General features: G+C 37.5%; 1 protein-coding gene across 1 annotated transcript in view; it reads right to left on the minus strand.

Moving 5' to 3' along the window:
• The window catches only part of LOC124155644 (1-phosphatidylinositol 4,5-bisphosphate phosphodiesterase epsilon-1-like), a 359,516-nt gene that overhangs the window by 25,902 nt on the left and 316,127 nt on the right, over positions 1-17,487 (minus strand). Inside the window, exons 13-16 of the mRNA XM_046529648.1 lie at positions 11,102-11,280; positions 3,884-4,130; positions 542-674; positions 343-442 (exon numbers count right to left, since the gene is read on the minus strand). Of these exons, the coding sequence (XP_046385604.1) occupies positions 343-442; positions 542-674; positions 3,884-4,130; positions 11,102-11,280 (659 nt within the window). The remainder of the gene's footprint in view (positions 1-342; positions 443-541; positions 675-3,883; positions 4,131-11,101; positions 11,281-17,487) is intronic.

Raw genomic sequence — 17,487 nt, forward strand, 5'->3', positions numbered from 1 at the left:
ATTGTCGACAGTGGCATAGCCAGGGGGCGTGACCCGGACCCCCCCAAAACATAAAAAGACAATTATTTTCCTTCATAAAAGAAAACAAAATTATGAAAATACCATAAATTTACAAAATAATTCTTTGACAAATGAAGTTTTTTCAATCATGAAAAGTGCTAGAATTAGTTTTAAACCCTCTACTTAGTACCCTATTTTTCAAAACTTTTCCCCCTGGTTTTCAACCCCCCCCCCTCCCCAAACGAATTTACTGGCTATGCCACTGATTGTCCAGAAAAATGGATAAACGCAGAAGGAAACTGCCTAGAAGAATCACTGCCTATATTTTTAGGGCCTTCTTACCTGAGCATGAGTCCCGGTGACACTGCCTCCTCGGGGTCGGCCTGCAGGGTGTAGTCGGGGGACGAGGAGGACGAAGACGAGGACCCGCCTCCACCGCCGCCTCCCCCGCCCCCCACGCCGCCCCCGCCGCCTCCCCCGATGCCCCCTCCGCCCCCGGCCCCTCCCACGCCTATCACGCCCCCTCCCACTCCGCTGCAGCCCCCGCGGAGGCCGCTCCAGGTGGGCCTGCTCCACGTGAGAGTGGCGCAGCTCCTCTCGAGGCGCAGGTAGACGAGCGCAGCGCGGCCACCCTCCGGCTCCCAGTGGACGGCCGTGGTGCCGTGGTGCAGCACCTGCGGAAGTGCCCCAGCAGACGGGTTTATTCACCGTTTACAAGCAGGAAAAATGTACACGAGAACCATTTTCGACTTCACCTCATGCGTCAAGCACGATTATTACAATAGAGGATTTTCCTGCCTGCCACTAAATGTGTTGTCACCCAACACGCATTGAAATGGGTTTGCGGAAGTCGTCAACCGCGTCGCTAACAGGCAGAGCGAACCGAATTTCACGGAGAAATAAGCTATGTTATGAGATTTTTGTTATTAAAGTATTACTCCGATTATGGTAGGCTTCAATGGAGTATTGAAGAAGAATTCTGGCAATCTCCCCTCCCTTCATGGACTTTCCTCTCAAATTTACATACATACATAAGTACTACTGCGTTTCATTCAGCTTTAGCTTATAAATTCATATTAAATAACAGCATAAAAGTGTAGCTGTACTTAAGAGTAATCTACTGAGGTATTTGAAATTAAAAATGTTTAACTCAATTGATGAATTTTTAGCAATGTTTAACAAGTGACCCGCATGTTGTTGACCACTGTATGTTTAACCTGACGTGTCCTATATCGGTGTAACAACTGTAGCATCCTGATCTCTGGACAAATAAAGCATTATTATTATTATTATTATTTAAAAACATTTCTCTTCTTCCTCTCCCTCGTTTACCCATGAGGTTGCTAACCGAAATTTTTATTTCTTATTATGTTACCTATCAAATTCATAACTATAGAATGCTACCCCTCGCGAGTTCAAGTGCTCTCTTAAAAATATTTAGAATAAGTGAGAGTCATCAAGGCGACTAATAGAAGAGGCCTCAGTACGTCAAGAGGAAGCTTGATTTAACACTTTGCGTGCCATGGACGTAATATTACGTCCTGTCAATCCTTCTGAAGATTGCCATGGACGTAATATTACGTCTTTCTATTTAATTGGCTTTGTACGCGTGAAGCCGTAATATTTCGCTCGTGGTACTTTTCCACTACACTGCTTAGTGGTTCTGTTATTTCAAAAATCAAATCCTCGATGGAATAAGAGTTCTTTTAATGTCTTGAGGACGAAAAGTCCTCTGCAGCTACCGGCATCCTTATCTTAGGCCACTTGGTGTGAAAATTCTTTTGCGGAAAGAACCGTTCGTTGAGGATGCAGTGACCCTTTGTCTTCCAGGATTTATAATGCTTTGCTTGGAACAATGCTTATTTACGATTTCCATGCTTTAAATAGTTCAAATTGAGTATAATAAAAAATTGTTGTGCATGTTATGGCGGTACATCATATGTTGCAGCTTTTTTATTTTTCAAAAACAGTAGGTTTTCATTGTTAAATTATATATTTAAAAATTAACAATAAATGTTATTCAACTCATTCTTAAAGAAGAGAAGTCTCATTTTTACTGAAATATACATCGATATAAATATATTTTTGATGCAAATGTTTAAAAAATGTACATATTTAGTAAAAATGGCTGGATTTTTCAGTAGGTCTTTGAAATTAGCAGCCGGCACTCAAAGTGTTAAGCTGCTACTTCGATCACATTTTAATCGGTTTTTAAAAATGCTGGCAGCGCGGCGAAGAGCCCATTATTTGCACTCATTAGGAATAGCATCAGATAGTTATGAATTCGATAGATCATATGATTTCTAATATAAATTTCGTTTAAAAGGTCTAATCATTACTTATTTTCGCGAGATATTTGGATTGCTCCGCCGTCAGTTTACGAGTAGCGACTTTTGTGAACCCATTTACACGCGCAGTTGGTGACAGCACCTCCGGTGCACGACTGGATAATTACGATTTTTACACGCTCAAAATGGAAAGCCCTCATGTGTCAACACGCATCTCGTTCAAACATCAGTGTGTGATAAAAAAAATTTTGAGAGCTAAGACTTTTTGCTCAAGCGTCCGATGCGACTTAGTTTTCGAGATATCATCGATTTGAACTACTCGTAAAACATCTATTGTGTTGCAACCCGCGAGACAAAAATACCGCAACATGATGGCTCATGTCAATATAGTCCCATTCAAAGTTACAGAGACTCTCATTCTGTTGCTTGGCTCGAGGAAGAACGGAAAAGGGGCTGTACTGCTATTATATTGCGGTATTGTTGTATATCGGGTTGCATTCATCCCGTATTAAGGGTATGAGATCGTTGGCATACACCTAGGCGTTTTGCGCGTTCCTTCAATCTATGAAATGTCGGAAACTATGGTCCATTGGAAGTTTGAAAAAAACCCATAGCTCTCAAAATTTCATTCTCTACCACATCGTGAAGTTGAATATGGTGGTGAAAGTTGGGTACCTTCCCTTGCCAGAGTAAATACAAACACGAAAAATCGCCGGTTTCTGTGCTTGCGACCGCGATTTATATGGAAAAATTCGAGAATATTGATGAAAGCTACGTCTTTGCGGAGGCACGTCGCCAGAAATCTTCACGGGAAGAGGGGGATGCTTTAGTGCAATAAGGGTTGCCTATACCGATATTTTTTGTCAATTCAAGCTTATTTCATTCAATCAGTTGAAAATTTCGCTCCTATATGACTAAAAGTTAAATTAATCGCTGGAAATCGCTAGAAATTATGAAATGTAACTGTTATAAATCGAAAAATTGATATTTAGGGGATAGATGTCCTTGAGCTATAATCCTTTTCAAAAACTTTGCGACTGGCCCAGTCGTGCATGCTCGAAATGTTTCGAGCGGTGTCGCCGCAGGAGGTGGAATCTACGACATTAGGGATTTAGGATGGGGAGAGAGAGAGAGACGGGCGTTGCCATATTTTCTCAAAAGACTCACAGTGCATGGAAACAAAAGATTATCAACAAACCCTTCTCACTTGGCAACACAGCTAACTTACTAAAGAAGCGTACACCACGGAGGTCTGAAAGCGACTGAATTTCCTCTTATAGTACTACAATTTACAATATCGTATTTCGCAATCGCAACTATCGCATTTTGGTTTACTTTCAGTTAGTCACGTGCCCTCCGCCCTCAACCCCCGAAAAACTTGGGCCTACCTCTCAGTCGCAAAGATATTTGAAATGGACGCTAATGGTCTCCATAGCAGATGTAATGCGGGTGGTTTTCCACAAAAGAAAACAATTCGGAAAGGGAAGGGTGAGCTGAAACCCCCTTTATCCCCTGCTACGTGCCTTTCTGTGTTGATTTACACCATCAACGATGTTCTTCGGTGTCAAAACCATCAAGGGGTGGTATCGATTTACCTGCAGCACGTGGTGGTCGATGCCCGACTTGGGTCCGCAGATGGGGAAGAAGGAGACGCCGTGGTCGTTGGCGAGCGGCTGCACGGGCCGATAGTCGTCGGGCTCGCCTCGGGAGCTGGCCGAGTGCACGGCCACCTCTTCGGCGCCCGGCAGACGGATGATGGTGGTGGCAAACACGGGCGCCGCCTCGCCCTCGTCCTCCTCCTCGGCCACCAGGTAAGAGCGCTCGATGCTCGACGTGTGGATGCTGCACGGAGAAAATAAATGTCATTTATTCACTAACATATTAAGAAAAATATCCAAAAGTGGACTTATACAGTGATCTAATAAAAAGATAAAACATAAACAACAAGGCAATAGGCACTTAGACAAATTTATTTTGGGATGTATACGAGTCGCCTACATTGATATTTTGCTGTCATTTTTTTCGCATCGTAAAACCATTCACTATAAGTCAGCTTAACATTTCGCTTGCATAATCCTGGAAGATTTATAGTTCATCATTGGTGGAAATTATACGCCACAATTGGAAAAATTTCTTAGCCTCCAAAGATCCCCCTTGGCTATATAAAATTGGGGGTTAAAGTATTGCCTAAGACATTTTTTTCCTCCCCCTTCTCCCTATGTAAGCAACATAAGTATTAGTGGAACCCGAAAAATGACCATACTCGTTACGTTCCTCCCTCCTCGAAGTGCTTGGTAATTCTTGAATATCGCCGAACAGACTATGCAACAACGGTTGCCGTTGCGTTGGTTAAATAGAAATTTAGCTATGAGTAGGATTAAATGACTGTGATATTAATAAAAGGGCATAAGATAAATTGCCGAAGATTTAAAAGACAAATGATGCTTTATGGATCGGAGACATAGACCCTGAAGAACGAGAATCCACTCAAGGAAGAATTTTAACAGGAAAGCATCGACTTTAATTCAAATAGATATGTGGTAGCGTTCCTCAAAGTCTGCATAATCTTGAAATTGCCAATAAGTTGGCAAAAGAACGCTTAAAAATGTTGGATTGAGCTTATACACATGGAATTTCATTAAAAGTATAAAATTCTTCCAAAATTGGTAATTCATCAAAAAAATATGATAAGACTCTAAAACAAAAGACGTACAGTGGAAGAGGAGAACTGAAATCGCTGCAATTAATTAAAAAAAACCACCTGTGGGTAATTAGTAATAATGCAGTACATACCTCAAGCATTAAAATGTGTTTAGTCTTACGCTTACCATTTACACTTTCATTAATGAAATTACGAGACCAATAGCTTTGTGGCTTTAGTGGCGCTCGCACGAGTTTTAGATGTGATGATAATTTTCGTGAGAAATTCTAATGCCCCATTTAAGCCCTTTAGGTACTATCGAAACACTGACTCGTGGACCTTTTCAGATATTTCTACGTAAGGGAGATATGCATATGCAGATGCATATAAGAGGTGTTACTTCTACCGGATTATAAATTTCCGTTTCCTATAAATCATTCTTCAACAGAGCTCACCATTCTTCTAAGACAGAGCCTCTGGGACATTTGAATTGCGACTTAAAATTCCAAAACAGATATCGCCTCGAGGCATTTATGAAGCATATAAGCAAAATTTTGCGACCTTTGAAATGGCAAGGATGTATCTCAGGTAATTATTATCACTTGCTTTTTGCCCTGAAATGAATTTAATTAGTTTCAGCTGGATTCGCGTTTAAGTATGCAAAAAGAGAAGAGGAAAACCACCACCAAAGACGCCAGGTGTTTCAAGTTTCAAGTTGGAATTTGGAACTTTTAGCCTAAATAACGTACGCGAGAGATTCCAAAAATAAATCCTCATAACATTCGCATTAAATGGTTGTCATTGGCAGCTTTCCGTTCAGAAAGTTTGTGACATTAAAAAAAAGTGATCGGGAATCCGTTCTCGGAAGGTTGATATGAAGAAACATTTTCCGCAGAGATTCTACGTAACCAACGAAATTTGAATCTATTTACTGCCTTTATTTCTGGGTCGCATCCTCTTTTCACAGTCTTACTGTACTAGTTGAAGAAAATCGGCGGTTGACACCGCGCAATCGATTTTTCAACTCTTGTGAACCATCAAGCGTGTCAATTCCAGCCATCATCATCAAGAATTTATTAATGCGCTTTCGGGAATCAATGGCCCGGCGGAGACTTCCGTGACCGGACGACATTAAGACGGGGTGAAGCCCCCTTCTATCGGAGGGGGGAGGGAGGGAAGGCAATACATATCATTCACTCGTGAAATTCACTTAATGCCCTCTCGCGGATAGAGGCAGCGGGATTCCCGAGGTCACGCACTTCACTTCCTTCCCAGCCTTCAGGCTCCGTATCGAATTGCGAGAACCATGTGGCTGGAAACTTCTTATTCTCCCACGTGTATGAGGGTAATGATTTCACGAATCGACAGCCAATGTACACGAAACAATGGAAAAAGATGACAAAGATGGAAAGTAGGGAATAGAAAAATAGGAAATGAGAAAGGGTTTAATTCAATCGATTGTGTCAGGGAGAAATTTGTTGTAGTTTAGTCAGCATTTTAAACGACTGGAAACGAAATTTTTTTATTACACGTAAAATTTATTTGTATGTTATTAAAAATTATTATTAGTAAATTTATTTTATGCGGGATAAAAAAGTTTTTTCTTTCGATTATTTAAAAAGACGGTTTACTTATTGGTCGCGTTTAACTGATGACACCGTTGAGTGACCAGTCTGATAGAGCGGGTCCTCCTCAACTCACAGGTCCCATTCCTATAGTGATCACAATACAACATGCTGACTGATCAGTGAGCAATTATAAAGCCTTCACCCGAAAATTTGTTTGGGTTTGCGTCTAAAACAGAGTTTCGCGCTGCGTGAAATCGGGAAAACTGATGGAAATTAAGGAGCGGCGAAGAAGACAACGACAAAAACATTTATTTTAACTAACGTTCGCCAGAATGTGGACTGCAGCTTGACAAACTGAAGCGGCTGAATTAACTTTCAAACTAATTCCTATGTATAATATTCCATTTTTATTTAATCTGACTTGAATGATCCACACAAAGCCATACGCATTGGCAAAGTAGACATTCTACGATTCAAAAGTAATAACCTTACGGCCATTTTTAATACTTATGTTGTATTCCATTCCATGACATCACGTCAAGCCGTGTAGTCCTCAAAAATATACTGTTGTTTGAATTACACAAATAATTAAGATACATGGTAATTTTTACATACAAACAAAAGGTTATGAAGGGGAATAAAGCTTCGGAAATAAGTCTCGACGTCGGTCAGAATTAATGGCATAATGTTCTTTCCATCTATTTTTGATGTGCTCAAATGAATATGGGCGATATTATGGCTTTTGTTCTTTTACCAAAGTCATGCAGGATTTTAATAACAAAGAAAATAGACTTAACATAGTTTAAGATGGTCACAAACTTGAGGGGATACAAGAGCAAACAATGCGGAAATCAAGTAAAAGAACAAATAAATAATCAGGAAGTATATCAACACATGAAAAGCTTTGGTAACAGAAAATGTTGCGAATACGGAAGATGCCAAGTGTTTAGGTTTCACTTTGTGGATAGATATGAGAATACGAAGGAGTTGATGAGAGGATATTAAAGTGGTTCTTTCTGCGCATAAATCTAGTAAAAAGTTCTTATAGGACACAAAAATGGGGCAATATTCAGCCAGTAGGCGTGAAGTACAACGCATATTCGGATTCTATGACTTATTAAAATGACATTTTGGAAAATATTGGCCATTTAGAAGTATCTATTTTCATTCAAATGCCTAAGCATAGAGTAAGTATATACTTACTCTATTTGTAACTCTACTCTTACTCATTTGTATCTTAGGCCATAGAGTAAGTATATACTTACTCTATGGCCTAAGTTACAAATGCCCACGCTGCATAAAATTTTCATGGTTTTAAGCTTCCACGCTTCATGAAAGCGGTAATAGTTTTTTTAGCGAATGAATGCGCAAAGTACACCCGATCTAGTACCACATATTGAATAGTATGCGGAGAACATCTGAAATACAGCAACTACAAATATATAGAGTATTCCTTTACCCCAATCCTACTATCTCTTGTGAAAATAAAGTAATTTACTATTGAGATTAGAATTGGGATTGGAGAAGGGATGAAGTGCCCCAATTAAGATAATTTCACCGCAATATCTGAATCGGCTTTCCGATAAGCAATTTCCTAGTAGCAGTAAAGATGTAAATGACAGATTAGAGGCGCTCTCGATGTGAAAAGCTCACAAATTTTGGTTCAGATTCTTGTACTTCGAAGAAAAAGAAAACGAGTGTTCACTGAAGTTCACCAGAAAACTCGGGCTGAGGGGAATTTGTCAACTATCGAAAAATAAAGGAACATTTAAATATATAAATGAAATTTTGGAAATACATTGAAACGGGACTCAACAAGAAGACGACGGAGCGCACGGAGATCCGGAAAGGCTACGGAAAGGAAATCATTGAATGGTTTTGAGCGACCTGATGAAGACAGGTTTCCTATTTATTTTCAACAAGGACAAATGAACAACAAACAAAGGGACAAAGGCAACAAGGGCAATATGAACTTCAAACTCTTCATTGTTCAACCTGACCTATATACCGGCTTCTCATGCATTAAAAAATGTCTTCAGTATGAAAAAAGTGTGACTCGAGGTGCTGGGAACTAGTTGAGGTCGAGTAATTAAAAGTTTGAGACCAGCAAAATTAGTGCCACCGGAAAAAACAGGCAAAATGGAAGGTTGAATCGCAGATGTTTATGTAAAAATATAGAATGGGAGGTTCGGAAAGAAAATTAACTTAAATCAAAGTGGCAGGTGTGAGGTAAAAGCCATACTAAGAAGTACAATTAGTGGCAAAAAATCAAAATAAAGAATGATGGGAGAGTTGAAGGAAAAAAAAGCGGTATTCTTTAAATCGTGAGGATTTTGTGGCACTTTCCAACTTCGCAATAGAGAAATGTAGATACCATTATCTCGTAAATACATTTATTGGCATTAAAAATTGGAATTTACCAAGGCTATGACGTTATACCAATACTGTCATGGGGTCTTCTAAACGCCAGTTATTCCTGAAAATGCCCTCTGATCAGACGGCTGATGAAATATTTTTATTAAAATTTTATCTCATTTAAACTGTATCAGGAACTAGCTGAGCCGATAACTACTTGAAGTCTTAACTTTCGGTACACGACTCGTTTCCCTGACAGTGAGATTACTTATATAGAGTGTGGATAATTCAATTCTTTTACTTGTACATTAACGTTTTTTCCAGGTATTTGAACCGACCGTTGCCATTGTGCCAAAGAATTTAACCTAAATAAATTAGACTATGGATCCCAAAAATGCATCCTGACAACTTTTAATATTTAATGGTAGATATTGGCAGCTATTTTTTTCATATAATTTGTGATGAAACCGCTTGAAAAGTATGAATACGTTTCAGACTAAATGCTGTGAAAGTTTTTCTGTTTATGTTTCCCTGTGGATAGTGCCCGAGTCCGGAGCCGAAATGTTAGAGGTCATGAATTTATTGGCCCGCATGAAAACTCGATAGCAGTTCCTAAACATCATTCAATGGGAAATCGCCAAGATTAATTTCATTTAAAACTGTTAATTTACGCAAAAATGCGTTCGTTAGAGAGGAAATGACTTACTATAAAAAATATACATCTTTGGTTTATGTATTTTAAATTCCGGATTATGTATTTTCAATTCCCTTTTAAGTTCTTAAGTATTTTATTGCAAAATACTTTCCAAATATTGCACAGAATGAAATTTGGGTTTCACCGAAACTATCACTTTCTATCTCGAAATACGAAATGAGGATGGATATGCTAGTAAATAAACGATCGGTAAACCAAATACAAAGCTTACTTTGCCACAAAAATAACTAAGATTCAAAATAGGAACAGGATACAGGGAATAAAAGAATCAAGGCAAAACAAAGCTATATGTTTTTTTAAAAACACATTGCTATCGATAGAAATAAAACCTTGACTAATTTTGCATAGCTTTTTCACTATTATCATTTCCTTTATCAGTAACTACTATTATAGCTGGGCATTTTAGATGTCTCGTTGGAGAGCAAATAAGATTAGCAATGGGAATCATTTCCAGAACATGAGAAAGGCATTAGGCTGCACCAGGGAGAAGAGGGCGCAGGAACCTGCATACATTTACGGAGACAAAGAAATCGTTTCTCTGCATAGGTAAAATTGGAAAATGCTGTTTCTAAAGTGACCGAGTATATCAAGAACGAGATTATCATTTTAACAGCAAATCTGGTACATTAACCTTTGATCCCTGTGGATTCGGTAATTTTCATGTGAACATCAGAAAAAAATGAGAGATAAATTAAATTTTATAAAATTTCTTTTAATGCACGATAAGATTTGCGATAAGATAGAGACTACTTAACAATATTTACGTTCTCAACGACTTCAAAACTGGCATGAAGAGGAGACATACCCAAACCTGACAATATATTTGCAATTTTTTCTCCATTAATTATCAACGAAAATATATGTATAAAAATATTGCAAATGTTAAAAAAATCGCTATTTTCTAAGGCAGAGGTTGAATGATAAATCACATAGACTTGTGAGTTATTATCACAGTAAGATTAGCACATAATATAGAGTAAGAATTCACGGAATCTTGGCCATATAAACGCCAGTAATTTCTGAAAATAGCTCTCTGTTCAGAAGGGTGATATCATTTAAACTTGTTCAGGAAATACTCTCGGGTTTCTCTCCGTGTCAAAAACTACATGAACTATGACGTTTATCTGACAATGAAGTTGTAGAGAATGACGCGACTCGTTTATCTGACAATGAAGTTGTAGAGAATTTGGATAATTCAATCCTTTTATTTTTACATTAACACTTTTCCCGACCAACCAACCATAGTATCGCTGACAATGGGATTATAGGGAATGTGGATAATCCAATCCATTTATTTTTACATAAACACTTTTCCCGACCGACCGACCATAGTATCGAAAATAACCAAGAGCAAATAACATGGATTGCACTTAGAGTGAGAATACGAAAAACTAACTTCGGGGTCAGTTTTAGAAGAATCTAGTAATCATAAAGCGGCTAATTTTCTTGAAAGGTAGTGTAAAGACTATAGCTAGCTGGATGGGGCGGCGGCAGCTAATGAAGGCATTGAATTGCCCTTTGAAAATAGGCTCACCTGATTCCGTCCCTCTGGAGGGTGGCCGCCGGATCTTCTGGCGGCTCCTCATGCATTTGATGGATGCTCGCTATTCGGTCCAGCACCGCCTGGGCCTTCCTCATTTTCTCCACGTTAATGAGACCACCGGGGCAGATGTCCGTGGCAAAGTGGTCTTCAGCCTCCGCCTCCATGCCCTGCTACAGTGAACAGAAGAGAAAAGTCATAATTGGAAAAAACTTCCTTCTATGTAAATTTTATATCATTTTAATTTAAGCAAATTTTTCTTCTGATAGCCTCCCTGCAAAGAGTTAAAGATAGGATCTGAATCCATAACTAAACGCTGGATGGAGGTGCAATGACACTAAAACAATTGTGGAATGACGTATAAAGGTAGCTAAAAGGCAAATATTCCTCTATTTTAATTGGGCGCGCGTGGGCACCTGAAGAGCTTCACGAAAAACTAAAAGTGCGTGAAAATTCCAGTTAAGCGGCTTGTGAGCCAAAGTTTTGACCAAATTCGAGGGTGGTAGGAAATTTAAATATCGCAATAATTATGTTTACATTTTTTCCAAGCAGGTTTTGCGTTATTTACCACGAGCGATATACGAAGAAATACGAGATTGTCGCTTCCCCATAATGTATACAACTGTATTCATTACACCCAATGAGGCACCCAATTTATTTGAAAAATTGTACCCCAAAATCAATCAGTGGCAAACAGATAACATTGCATAACATTTTGCATAAACATTTTCTAAATCACTCAATTGGAAAAAATAGTAGAATAAATCGATGTGAAAATATTTGGACTACGATTAGGAACATTGGCCGGTATTCGTCCCTTTTTTACCGATTATGGAATATTTGGCTATGTGATATTTTGAAAACTAATTAAGTAGAAATAAACACAATTATATAAATGCATAATCATAAAACTTAGCTTACGTATCACGACGATAAATATTTGTACTTTCGAATAGAGCACGCTTGGAGTCATTGATAAAGAAATCTGTATACTGTAAGGGTAGATTAATTTTAGTTTGAATTAAATATACGAAAAAATACACAATTCAAAACTTATCTACTGAAGGTATTTTGGGGGCAAGTCAAATGAAGGAACCACTGCGATGGCTCAAATCAAACGAAATTATACACGCCCCCGAAATTTAGGCAAAATTACATTCACATATGCTGGAGGTATTGCATTTTTCAGGAGTACTGAATTCCTATTGCCTCCTTTGCTGGTTTCTCGGACATTAAAGATAACAAATAGCTGGGGCAGTCATCGCTAAAAGTTACTAAATTAACTTTAGCTAAACTACTCTGCCTAGTAAGATATTGAATCATTACTCCCTGACCATATACGGTGATTATCCTGATACAGTATCGGCAGACTATATGAGTTTTCCGGCCTAAATTAATTAGTTTAAATTTATAAATCAAACCAAACTTTTTACGGACAAGAAATAAAGTTATAAAAATGCAGAACTCAGCGAAGATAACTACATTAGCTATAATTATTATGTCATATGTCATGTCATGGAAAATATTGTTATCTGGTTTAAAAAAAACTGAATCTCAAAAGCTGATATTAGGAGCTAAATGAATGCAATATCCTTATCATACATTAATAATTAATTTTAATAGGATTTTAATGATAAATTATATAAAAAGTGTGGTCATTTAGTCGAGAGAAATTTTAATTTCACTCAGTCTCTATTCAATTCAACTCTAAACTCATTTTTTACGTTGAATTTTAATTTTGTGAGTATTTCAAGGAAAATACCTTTAAGATCGTCGATGAATATTTTTATTATTCCACATACGGCCTTTTGATTAGCAAAAAAATATTTAAAATACTTTTGGAGAGAACATACTGCATCACCCAATTAATTGTCTATAAAATACCACACAGTTATTTACCTCGCCGAATTCAATTGACACGAAAAGATCATTGACATTGAATCGAAGTGCATCGTTATTCACATTCGAAAAGATTCAGCTTGCGCAATTTTCCCACGAAACTAAAGAGCAAATATGGACGAATTTAGCAAATAAAGCGCTGCGGCTTCATCGCCGGATTTTCAAGAGCTGGAGCGCTTCCGAGCATAAATTACTCATCGCGACATAGATGTTCCGGAAATATTCCATGAATATTGATGGACCAATTAATGGAACCTCGGAAAACCGCAGTTACGGAAAAATAGATCCGACAGGATTTGTTCGTTGCGTTTGCTGCGGTTGCAACGCGAGAGATTTAATGCATTTTACTGCAACGAGGGCAATTCCAATGGATTTCTCGGTAGAAACACTCGAAAGAACCAAACTCCAAGTTTCATTCTAAACTGTCAGCACTCTTTTTTTACCGCAGAACTTGCGAGGCATGTTTTACGATTCAACTCCAGTACCACCGCAAGTTGTCGCTAAGAAAGCTTATTGACTCACTATTTAACGTCTTTCTGTGGATTAAATTTTCTTTTATAATCAGTTTTGACTACGCTCATCGGTTCTCGAGGTAAACCACTTAATAAATCTTTGGTTACAGCCACACGTAGCTATTTGATAAAAAATTCAATGCCAGATTCAACAACAAATAACAAAATCAGAGGGATCTCGCTTATTCAGCTCTTGAGATAAAAAGCTACCCATCCGATATCCATATTTGCGGTAAATGTTATATAAGTAATAAAAAATGTCTGGTCTGGAAATTAAAAATCAAACTGCGTTGTCAACTTCAGCGTTTATGCCTTAGAAAAATTATAATTAAATGTTTTTGAAACTACTACTCTGAGTTTCATAAGTGTTTTGAGGTTCTTTCGTACAAATTGTTTCACTGGTGTTGTAAGTGAAGTAAACACACAATATTTGGTATCCTTGAAGTGATTTGACAAAATGTATGTTTTTAAATCTCAAAAAACAAGCCATCGAAAAAAAATCGCCTTATTTCATTCTGTGTTTGCAATTAAATTTTTCTTGACTCAAATTTTCTTTCGAATAATGTGGACGACGGAAGTTCATAATTGTTTTTTGCTCATTTCTACATCGCAGTTACTATGGAAAAAATCAACGACTATATTCGTCATTAACATTTGTTAATTTGCCAAATTAAATGATGAAGTCAGCAAAAAACAAGGTTGAACTCCTATTTCCGAAGTCATTGGTAAACAAAAGTTTTCAATGAATATAGTTTTGTGCATCTTAAAGAGAACAGATTTTGAAAACTTGCCTCAGGATCAGCAAAAATAATCATTGCGCATTCTTACTGATTTTGAATAAGTTTTAAGCGTAATTGGTAGCGAAAGACCTAAATACTAGGCTAATATTGCAAATTCAATAAAAGTGAATATTACAATTATTAGGTATAGATTACGTTCTGAAGCCTCGTGAGGTCAATTATCTGAATATTGACTAAGTATGTATCGCAATAGGTTAGAATTTGATACAGGTCACTCAGAAATAGCTAAAAGCTCACATTTAATGTTCTCTTATATTGAATTTGATGAAAACAAAAAATAACGTGGGAATATTTTTATGCTTTATATAAATATCATTCTTCCTTCATCAGAAACAGTTTCTTCATTCCAATAGTATGAACCCATCTCAATTTAACAACAATTAAAACTCATAAAGAGCAAAGGTAACCGTAGTCAAAATTAAAAATGTTAGATTTGACAATATCAAGAGAATTTATCCTAATTTAATGAACTGTTTCTGATTTCAAAAATGCATCATCCCCGCAGAAAATTTTCATTTATCGTAATTATATTCAAGAATTTTAATTGTTATACTAATTTAACACCCTACTCACATTTCATAGATACAAAGATAGTGATAATTCTTCCATACGAGATATGTATTTTATTACCCCAACTTATACTATCCCTAGAAATAGTGAATTTCTTTACGTTTAATACGTGATAGTTAATTTCAGGAATTTGTAATACCTACCAAGATGTTATTGCGTATAATAAATTGATATTATAATGTAACAAAATAATTTGTATTGTGGGATTATAAGAATGCAAAAAGGATATTATTTTGGAATTGCAATTGTGTCTTACTTCCTGTCATATATCCGACACCAGAAGTATTATAATTTTAAAACTTTCTCTCTGTTAAATCCCGAGTTCTATAACGACAAGGACATGAAAATGCTCTTTCTTTTCTTCACGCAATAATAAATGATTTCAAAACCTATTCTTCTTCGGACACGGTGAAGAATACAAAGGAAATCAGCTGATGTATCAAATTATGAGTGCGTGAACTATATCAGCTATTTTTACTTGGGTGATATTCGTGGGGAGATAACCAATATGTTTATTTACCCAACGCAAAGAGACAGGCTGAGTTCCAGAGATTGTGCACGTGGATGGTGAGGGGATTAATGGAGACAAGAACCTGCGGACTGATATGACCGCAAAAGTGAATCCTTGTCATTTGATTCATGTTTACTCTGATTACTCTTAGTATGACCATTTGCCTCGTGGATATCGAGGCAACATTCAGTTCGACTTCCCTACTCAACAATCCCTTTTTATCAGAAGAGGCAAAATGCGTTTTTCTGGTTCTGGATATCTAAAAAAACCTTTTCTCCCCAGTCAAAAGATGTGTAAAATGTCTTATGTTAGGATTATGTATATAAAAAAAGTCCAGTTTGAAATGGAAAGTAATACGTAAGGATTAACTTTTGACCTAGTCAGCCGAATATAAAAAGCCAATTTCGAGCCTTTTTAATTTGTTAAAATCGCAGATTTAATACTCAAATAAATCCTTGTTGACTATCACTTTTTGGTAAATGATCTTCATAACGAAGAGCATTTTAGGCTTTTAGAATTCTATTAATCTCCCTAGAGTCCAGGATTTGAAAGATATCTCACATTAGGGTCCTAGTTAGTGAATAAAATACGCCATGAGCACAATTTATAAGTTCTACGGTGAAAGGCCAGAATTCGTTAACATTCAAAGTTCAAAAAGCAATACACCGCTTAATAAAATAAGCTGTGTTGTTATGGTTATTATTTTTCTTACTATTGTGTTAAAGACAATGGCGAACGAAAGTAAATGATGCGAATGAAAATGGGAAAAAGCTATGCTCGCCGAAAACATCCAGAAAATGGCCGAAATGTGTTAAAACCCCGAGTGGTTGCATGTGACAAACATATTAGGATTGAAGCTAAGTAACATACAATTAAGAAAAAGACATAAAATTCTGAGTAATTATGCTTTAAAGTTATCTATCCTCAAGGAATTTTACGCCGAAGGATATAATATGTTGCAGCCTCTAAACTACATGTGAAATGATTATAAATAATTACAGAAGAAATGCCCAGTAATTTCTCGGCAATTCCCCTCGTTCCAGTTTTCTCGGGTTTTCATCTGGGTGAGAAATCCCATATTATTCGTCCGCTTGTTTAAAGGTCACTTTTCTCGTTACCTAACGAGTAATGATGGAATGCATTTGAAATTCTGTCCCATTGACAGGGAATGTTGCGAATCTTAAAACGTCGGATAGTATGGAAATTATCACCTGGTTGGAAATCCGGGAAAACTTCTTCCAATTATAAATAAAATTTGACTAGAGCATGATTAATAACACTGAAAAGTTTTCCTCTTAGATGGGACTAAACATACGAGTCAAAAGACTTTGCACTATTTGCCGATTTAGGGCTATCATAATTACTATTGAAAAACATTTCTTTTTGCTGTTACTAACTCGAAGGATATCGATGAAATAAGGGTTTAGTATCTCGTGGAAAGTATAGAATGACATTTAATGACCCACAGTTTTTCTCCGGCGGCGCATCTCACCGAAAAGAACGACGTAATGGATCAATTCATCCGTGGAGAGCGTTTTCTCCGAAACCCTTCGGATCACTGAACTCTTTTTCATCCCGAAATCGCCGGCTTATGGATTAAGGATGTGTGTAACCCGTACCGTCCCACGCATGGGCCCTAATTGACAAAGTCCGCCGATGAAGAGGCTGGAGTCGCCTCGATTGAGCGAACCAACCCACGCGGATTCTTTTCGCCTCGACTACCCTCACCTCAGCGCGCTTGACATGAGTAAGGACGATGGCCTTTACGGTCGGCGTCTGAAAAGAGGTCTTTTGAGGTCACCAACACCGGTCAAAGACAAATAAGCCACGCTTGATTACGCCCGATTGGGGTTAAACAACGGTATTCATCCATTATCACTGAGTTCATGTATCTATATTATAAATATCGGGTTTAGGTCGAATAATGATTAAAAAAATAGCTTTTTTTTAAGTGGAATAGTCTGCGTAAATGATACATCCTTCCCCGTTCCAGAACCGAAGTTAAACATCACTCGGTTACGCTCCGGACAAGGAAGTAGTCCCCTCATAATCTTTGACTTCTATTAAGGCTAGCATCTAACAGGTAGG

This window comes from Ischnura elegans, chromosome 3 (assembly GCF_921293095.1).
Source record: "Ischnura elegans chromosome 3, ioIscEleg1.1, whole genome shotgun sequence".
In the NCBI taxonomy this organism is placed as follows: Eukaryota; Metazoa; Arthropoda; class Insecta; order Odonata; family Coenagrionidae; genus Ischnura; species Ischnura elegans.